The sequence below is a fragment of the Alligator sinensis genome, unplaced genomic scaffold, assembly GCF_000455745.1.
Source record: "Alligator sinensis unplaced genomic scaffold, ASM45574v1 scaffold1520_1, whole genome shotgun sequence".
Taxonomy (NCBI): Eukaryota; Metazoa; Chordata; order Crocodylia; family Alligatoridae; genus Alligator; species Alligator sinensis.
This window is the reverse complement of record NW_005842659.1, coordinates 342,194-351,235: the sequence shown is the minus strand read 5'-3', so window position 1 is coordinate 351,235 and position 9,042 is coordinate 342,194. Positions and strand designations below refer to the sequence as shown.

At 43.4% G+C, this 9,042-nt stretch overlaps 1 protein-coding gene across 1 annotated transcript in view; it reads left to right on the top strand.

The window, feature by feature from the left end:
* CISD2 (CDGSH iron sulfur domain 2) overlaps positions 1 to 9,042 on the top strand; it is a 12,756-nt gene extending 3,714 nt beyond the window's left edge. The window contains exons 2-3 of the mRNA XM_006033769.3: positions 7,619 to 7,833; positions 8,643 to 9,042. Coding sequence (XP_006033831.1) covers positions 7,619 to 7,833; positions 8,643 to 8,732 — 305 coding nt within the window. The 3' untranslated portion in view covers positions 8,733 to 9,042. The remainder of the gene's footprint in view (positions 1 to 7,618; positions 7,834 to 8,642) is intronic.

The following is a 9,042-nucleotide window of genomic DNA, read 5'->3' as shown; positions in this document are numbered from 1 at the left end:
CCGTGTTTCTGTGTAGAGCATTGTACTTGGTTCACACCCTCAGTGGACAAGGGCCCTCAGTATGTTAATAATATACTGAATAGTTTGGAAACTGCATGTTACAAAAAAGATTAAAGCAAGCCAAGTGATAGAACATACATAGATGCAGAGTTCCCAGGCTGCAGTTTCATGCATGCATACGTGAAACTCAATATAAAATGGCACAGCCCCACAAATGGAAATAGTTATATATGTCCATTTCCATATGTCCTGCAAGCACCCAGGACATGGTGGTAACTATAATTAAACAAGTTACTGATTAAGAATTTATAATAGCTCACAAGATACTGATAACCTCATATCCTGTACTATGACTCCATTTTCTAATAATTTTGGTAATATGTATACGGATGTCTGTTTTCTCTTTATCTTTCAGTGCTCTCTCTCTCCTTTTAACCTAACTTCTTTTTAGCCTATGTATTAGTACCTGGAATCAGGGGCAGTCCCTGCTTAAAGTCTGGGAAGTGGCTGGCACAAGTGGCTAGTAGCTAGGCCTGTGTGAATAGGGAGGCATTCGATTCAGAGGACAGTGATTCGATTTGGAGATTTGGATCACTGTCCTGAATTGATTCGACCGAACTGGCTTTGGAAGATTTGGCTTTGATTTGGAGAGATTCGAAGATTCGGCCATAGACTATAATGGGAGGATCACTGAAAAACCTATAACTTTGTCATTTTTTGGCAGATTTGGATGAAAATAGGAGGGATGGTAGCCCATTTTGAGGTCATGAAGACTGCCAAGGTTCAAGCAGATAGGTGCAGGGGTTTCTGGGAAACTGCACCTCAAGCTTCTGAAAGCAAAATTAGTGACGTGACTGTGTGTGTGTGTGTGTGTGTGTGTGTGTGTTAAGGTGCAGTGGGATGAAAACAGCAGGGATGGTAGCCTATAACAGGGGGCCTCACCAGCGCTCAGGCAGAAACAGCTTACAAAAGGGACAGAAAGGCTACAGACAGAGGCTTATGTGCTGTTTCTATGTCCCTCCCCCAGAGCGCTATGATTGGAAGGGAACTTGGGGAAAGATCACAGTTACTGCCGGCTACAGGTGTCAGTCTTTCTCCCACTCTCCCACCCTCTTCTCAATGTCTGTTCCCTTGCAAGACTGCTTCCTAATCTTTTTCCAAACCAATTCAGAGGGTTTTTTTGGTCTCCCAGTTCAATTCAGATTCAGTGATTCAGCCTACGAATCGGGCGAAATCTTATCCAAATTGAATCGGCAATCAAAGCTTCACACACCCCTACTTGTAGCTTGTATGGTAGGTGGTACTGTAACTAAACTGTAACATTTATAAATTGTAGATTAATGTGTCATTTTAGAAGCAGGTGGAAGACAAGGCCTCTGCCTTGAAAATCATGTGAGACTCCTAAACGTGGAGGTCAATAGCTCAAATTCAAGATGGTGGAAATAATGCCAATTAAATTATAATCATTGAAAGGGTGTTATACAATGTAGGTTAGGGTTAAAAGCCCATTTATTATGGGCTTTTAACCCATAATAGGTTAAAAGCTTTTAGGTAGAGAGAAGAGAAGTCTCTCTTCTCTCTTTTAGGTAGAGAGAAGAGAAGTCTATACTAGACTTCTCTTCTCTCTACCTCCCCCTCACCCTATTGGCTGTTGACCTAGTGAATGGGAATCTGAAATGGCAGGGTAGGGTCTTTACATTTAGATTGTATACAAATTGTTTGGATATGTTTTAAAAAACCTAAACAGGTCACAGTACAAATATGTTGGAGAAGGTTAACTGCTAGTTAACTGAGGACAGTGTAATTCAGGAAGTAACTTGAATTTTCAGAGAGCTTCTTATGAGAAGCCTACCACAACTGTGTACTTCTGAAGTTTGGCATCCTTACTACCTGATAAGCCATTATATTGCAAAACCACCTCTGGCTGTCTGCCCTTTCCTCCTGCCTTCCAAAGAAGAGAGGGAAAAGAGCAGCAGTTGATGAAAGGTTTGTCTTACGTGGAGGCCATACATTTTTATTTAACTTGACACTGTCAGCTTTGCTTCTTTCTGTGAGCATGTAATAAGCTTCTTGTTACTGTTAGGGATCTAGAAGTTCTGAGTCTGAAAATTTTAGGGAGTTCTCTTCTTCTTAAAGACCACGTGGAAAAAACACAGGGATTAAGTCCATCTCCTCAGCTTTTAGGGAGTGTTTTTGAATTCCTGTCATAGTGCTATTCTTGGACACGGTTTAGGGGCTGAACCTTGTTTATTAGCCCCTAGCTAGCAAATTTCTGGTGAGTTTGAAGATCAGCTGATGGCTGGAAGGAAAAAGAAACCAGTTTCCTCTCTGGAGGGGCACAGATGGATCTTCATTACACCATGCTCTTCCCACTGCCCATTTTTGGGCACAGTCATGAACAGCTCTTTTGATTGCTCCTATTGCTGCTCAGCTTTCCTAAGTAACAACTAATAGACACAATAAGGTCACTCCAACTGCAGTTCTGAATAGCATCAGTAAAAGTGAGCAGTCCTGTTAGTGTTGTTCCATCTGGCTCAGGAAGGCATGAGCAGCCATAGAGGCACAGCAGCTGTTTGTAGACTCACAGCACTGCTTTCAATTTAGATTTTTTAAATACTTCCAAGGGCTACAGCTTCGTTATAAATATTAAGGAAGCATAAAATATTACAATATATAAATAAGAGGTGCGCCTCATGACCCTGTTTTGTTTTGGTGATCAGGAAAGCCTCTAGTGCCACAGAAATCATTGGCTAGTGTGGTAAAAATGTCGCACACGCCAGTGCAGAGCTGATGCTGGAGCCTGGCACAGCTGTTTGGAGCCTCCCGGCTGCAGCCAGCCCCGGCGCCGGGGGGCGGCTGGGCGCCCCGGGTCCCTGCTGCCAGCCGGGATCCCAGGCTGCTCCCAGCAGGCAGCTGGGATGCTGTAGGCCCTGCTGGGAGCAGCCTGGGCTCCAGCAGCTGCCCAGAGCCAGGGTAGCTGCTGGCAACCACAGAGCCCAGGCTGTAGGGCAGGGGCTTTGGGTTGGGGGCAAGGGGCAGTAGGGCTGGGGGGCAGGGGCTTTGGGTGGGAGGCAAGTGGCACAAGCAAGGCATCCTGCCATGTACCCCTTGCCCTCATTTTTTTTCTGGTATGCTGGCACTCCGGCACCTTCCAAGGTAGACAGTGTGGTGTTTTTCAGCACTCCAGCCAAAAAACGTTGCCTACCCCTGCCCTAGGGCCTTCCCAAGTACCCCCAGGGGTACGCCTGCCCGTGGTTGACAACCCCTGGTCTAGAACACTGCACTACGCTCCAGTTATATACACATAATGCCCTTTTCTTATGTACACAGTTAGACTACAAAACGGCTTACATCATTTGAGGCCAACCTTTTTTGGCAGGCTTAAATTTCTCCTGCACAAATTAGCCCTGCATCCTATGCAAGTGCCACTCTGATTGCCTTCTCTTGTCTGTTTTGCTTCTCTGCTTTCTACTCCCAGCCCTGTACTCCCTGCCAGTTTTGCTGCTTTACTTTGTTTTCCACCTTATCTGCATCTTTGTCTCTTCTTGTGTCTTCCGGCTGCCCCACACGCAAGCTATCTATGCCTGTTGTGACCATCCCTGGCTTCCTGTGTGTCTAGACACAACTCGGTTAGTGTGTAATTCCTAGCTGCAAAGCCCTACTCCAGGATTGCTTTCTCTGAAGTTTTTGAAACTTTGCTTGTTCTGTTACTGGCAATTAAAGGAAAGTGAAGCTATGCCAGGTGATTCTGGAATAGAACGAGAACTTCTTCATAGATTAAATCAGAGTTTGGGATCAAAAGGGAGCAGTAGATTTGTCCTTAGATAATGCTAATCTGATTATCAAATTGGCAACCCTTGCATTTCAAGCAACTAATCTTATGAAAGGTTTGCTTTGTTGGCTTCTAGCATAATTGCTCTGGGCCTAGTCTTTGGCAGTTACAGGCACCCAGTGTAGTCAGTAAGAGTAGACTCCCTCAACACCTTGCAGGTGTTGTACATCCTTCTGATGTCGTTTAGCATTGGACAAGTTGACTGGAAAGACGTTTCTCTACTGAGAGAATAAGGTGGTTTTTAATAAACATCTTCCCTAAATTCTGCATACTTGCCTGGCAGAATGAGGGTACTCAAGCCTTCATTTCATGTGGCTGTTGCTTATGCCAATGACAAACTGGTAAATAAGCCATCAGTAGCTGCTGTCTAGCAAGTATAATACATTTTTGCCTACACAGTGAGTACACTGACTGCATTAGAAGTCATTACTGTTGATTTTGCTGAAGACATTTTGCATGGGGGAAGAAAAGAAAAATCAGAAGAAACAGGAACAGCCACACTTCGGGGTTACATATAGGGGTTAAATTCTACAAGGAATCAAAACCCATGCATATGGAAGATGCAGACAGTTGTGTTTCTAGTGACAATTATGCACTTTATGATGCCTTTGACAGCGAGTGCTGTGGTTTGTGCATCTGTCCCAGGTAGAATACCATAAACAAAAGTGAGTGATAGTTTTCACTTCAAAGAGTAAAGAAAGAGCAAGCAAGAGAGTATATCTGTCACAGTGCAGTGCTTTCATCGTGGTGTATGCTCTCACATGATAGAATGCACTTCAAAAGAGAAAAGTCCTGTGTTTGTTGCTGGGAAAGTGCATGTTTCCTTTATCAATCAATCCATTGTCCACAAATGTAACATTGTGCCCAAGAATAGAACTGCTGTGACTTTTGAGTAAGTTAAAACTACTGGGACAGAAAAGGAGAAGTGTTTTCATCTGCTGTATTACATTTCCTTTTTTGTTTTAGTGTTGAAACAGACTGGAGAAGTAGTGTAGCTGCATTTTGACTAAACCAGTTTAAAGAGGAACTTGTTTTGAATACAGGCAAAATAATTTAATACAAGGTCTTTTCTTACAGTGCATTTATGTAATAGTTTTTGATCTGTGACAAGTCCATTAAAATATGGTTTGTTTGGTTTTTTTCAGTGAAGAGACACTTTAGAAGATTACCTCCCTATTTGTATGCCTTTGAAGAAAATCCCAGTAGCAACCTCAAATTAATAGTCAGCTTCTTACTATGCATATCCAGTGATTCATTTTAACAGAAGATCTAGGAAAAGACAGCCAGCTGATATAATCATTGTTCAGTTTACAGAACACAAATGGCAGCTTATACCAGCTGTCTGCTCTGAAGTTCCTTGCAAGCTTCAATGAATGTTACCTCCTTCTGCCACTCTGTGTACAAGCCTTGAAATGTGGTAGGAAGACGAAAGTAGGTGGGCCTGGGGAGCATCCTCAGTGCAAGTGCAGTTCAAAGAACTTGGGAGCAAGCTAGATCTTTGATGTATTCTTAGAATCGTAGTAAATTAGGGTTGGAAGGGACCTCAGGAAGTCATCTAGTCCAACCCCCTGCTCAAAGCAGGACCATCTCCAACTAGATCATCCCAGCCAAGGCTTTGTCTACACAGCTCTTAAAAACCTCCAAGGATAAAGATTGAACAACCTCTTTGGGTAGCCTGTTCTAGTGCTTTACTGCCCTCCTAGTAAGAAAGTTTTTCCTAATATCTTACCTAAATTTCCCTTGCTGCAACTTGAGACCGTTGCTCCTTGTTCTATCATTTGTCACCACTGAGAACAGTCAAGCTCCATCCTCTTTGTAACCTCCCTTCAGGTAGTTGAAGGCTGCTATTAAATCCCCCGTCAGTCTTCTCTTCTCCAGACTAAATAAGCCCAGTTCCCTCAGCCTCTCAGAAGTTATGTGCTCCAGCCCTATTTTTGTTGCCCTCTGGTGGACTCTCTCCAATTTTCCACATCCTTTCTGTAGTGGAGGGCCCAAAAGTGGACACAATACTCCAGATGTGGCCACACCAGTACTGAATAGAGGAAGAATCACTTCCCTTGATCTGCTAGCGGTGCTCCTCCTAAGGCGGCCCACTATGAAATTTGCCTTCTTTGCAACAAGGGCACACTGTTAACTCATATTCAGCTTATTGTCCACTGTAATCCCCAGGTCCTTTTCTGCAAAGCTGCTGCTTAGCCAGTTGGTTCCCAGCTTGTACCAGTACATGGGATTGTTTCATCCTAAGTGCAGGACTTTGCATTTCTTCTCTCCTTATTGAACTCATGGGGGTGTCCAGATGAATTCAAACATGTAGGGGCACACATTTCCCATGGCACAAAAAGCAGTGGCACATATTGGTGCTGCTGGTTGTTGTCTAAGGGCACGCCCCTGCATGCATGCTCTGCCGCGTGACAAAATGACCCAGGTAGGGTACGGGAGACTGGGGCCAGCACCTGTACTGACCCCTAGCATCCTTACCTGGGGTTCTGGAGGCCTCCTAGGGAAGAAACAGCACAGATCTGGCAGCTTGGAGCCTGGCTGGAAGCCAGCATGGCTCTGGCTGGGCAGGCACCGTTTCTGGTGGCACATGCTGCTGCCATGTGTACTGCACCACTTAAATGTCAGGTTTTTACACTGGGATCTCCTGGTGTCAAAAAAAATGTGCGCTGCAAATTAGCAGCACAGTGAATGAGTGCATAAGCGCTGCATGCGGTTTACAGTGCCTCAAACAGATCTGAGGTGCTGCAGACTATATACGTGTGCTCGTCTGGATGCGCTTCATGAGATTTCTTTTAAACTGTTCCTCCAGTTTGTCTAGGTCCTATCCCTATCCTCCAGGATATCTACTACTCCCTCCCACTTGATGTCATCTGCAAACTTGCTGAGGGCACACTCCATCCCATCTTCCAGGCTGTTAATAAAGATACTGAACAAAACTAGCTCCATGACAACTTTCTGTGGCTTAATTTAGCCAAATCTGGAGGGATTTTGAGTGAAATGGCAAAAGGTACCTTTGTTCTTGGAACTCTCCCTGTCAGACTTTTTTACTTTATTCTAACGTTTTCTAACATTATTCTTTGGCAAGGGCTGCACCATTTCTGCTGAAATCATCTTGGAGCAGAAACCAGGAATGGAAAACTTCAGCCAAATGGTGAATTGAAAAGCAGCCAAAAGTAGGATGATATAAAAGGTTCAAGTCTCATGTTCAATAGGCTGCATTGACCCTTTGATAATTTTCTAAATTTAACGATGCCTAGGTTGTTGGAGTGGAGGAGAGCTGGAGAGAAAGTGGAGCAGTGATAAAAAACTCTCTCTGCTTTCCCCAGACTGGGATCACCTCAGTCTACAGGAGGGGAGAGAGCAGTAGGTTATTTGCCAGACTGGGAACACCATGGTCTGGGGAAAAGGTGGGGAGCAGAGGTGACTGCTCCTCCTCATGCCTCTTTTCTACAGCAATGCCCCCAACTTGTTCCCCAAACTGGGGATGTTCTAGTCTGGGGAGCAGGCTGAGAGCAGCAGGTGGCTACTGTTCTGCTCCCTTCTCCTGGTGACTTTCCCAGTAGAAATGGGCCTGTACGTGGCCTTCGTTTGCAGAGCCCAATGAATCTCCCTTCCAGTGTTTCCTCTTAAACCTTTTCCTTAGTCCTCTACTAGCCTAGATGCCAAACTTCTCATTCCCCTTTAATCTAAAGGAAATAGGAATACTGCTAATGTTGTGCTGCTGTAGGTCACTGATACTGAAACCATAAGATTCTGGCATCTCTGAAAATTGTGTGTGTTTTGCAGTTTCAGAATGGTTGCGGTTATTGCCATTTTTGGGTGTGCTGGCACTGCTTGGCTACCTGGCTCTTCGCCCATTCCTTCCCAAGAAGAAACAACAGAAAGACAGCTTGATTAACCTCAAGATCCAGAAGGAAAATCCTAAAGTAGTGAATGAAATACACATTGAAGACTTGTGCCTCACAAAGGCAGCTTACTGCAGGTGTTGGCGTTCTAAAACGGTAAGATGCTTTACGGGACTGCCACAGAGCAATGAAATAAACCTCTTGTTATCGTCAGTTCTGTCTTCTGTGAATTGGAGCATATGCCTTCCACCTGGAGGATGGACACATTAATGTACAATTCTTCTCTACTCTGTCTATATGTGCATAGCAACACTTATGTTCATGAAAGATGCAGCACAAGTCTGTTCTGTGCACAGTACATAGAACTGCTATCCCTTTGAGGTGTGAAACAAGGGTTTTTTTTTTCTTCCCTGCATGTGTTTTGTTCTAAACCTAGAATAAACTATTCCAGCCAAGAAAAAATGGTTCTATTCAATTAAAACAAACCCAAAGGTATCATTATATTCTGTTTTAGAATGAAAATGAGACTTTTTCAACACTTCTTTCAGAGGAAAAACACTCCACTCACCTCAGAATAGCAGTACAAGTGCCCTAAATCATCCTAACTTTGACCGCAGATGAAACGTGGTTGAAGTTGGAGCAGTTTTACTGCACTTCATACTACAGGTTCATGCAGGCATAACAGGTAGCAGCTGCCATCTAGAGTACAGCTCTCCCCTTTTGAAACTGCTATAAGCGTACCTTTGTCCATACCTTCGTACTTTAGGAGCAGCTGTTTTCAAACTTTGATAAAGTTTAATTCCTTACTAGCAACCTGCTCTTTGAGTGATATGCTGGAAGACTGTCATTGCTAGGAAAGAAAAAGAGTAGAATTAAAGAACTTTCAGAAATTTTTCTTAATGAAATCATTACTAATCAGGCTCTAGAATGAATATACTAATCCCTTGTGTATGCTTCTTTTCCAGTTCCCTGCTTGTGATGGCTCTCACAACAAGCACAACGAATTAACAGGAGATAATGTGGGTCCACTAATACTCAAGAAGAAAGAAGTATAGCAAACATCTTTAAATGATTACAGAGCTGAAGTCTCTTTATACATGTGTACTTACAGGACACAATGTTTTGTGTATATGATAGCATTATTAGTCTAATGGTGGTTGTAGATTTCCTTTGGGTTTAAGCTGCATTAAGACAGGTTGCTAAACCAAAGGTCATTCTTTTGATACTTTGTATGTTCTGAAGAATTATGTCTAATATGTAAACATCTCTGTAAATAAGTCTTATTCCAGTAATGACCATACCAATCATACGTTTAATCTTTTTTAGTATGAACATACAATAAAATAGCCCTATTGCCTTTTCTAA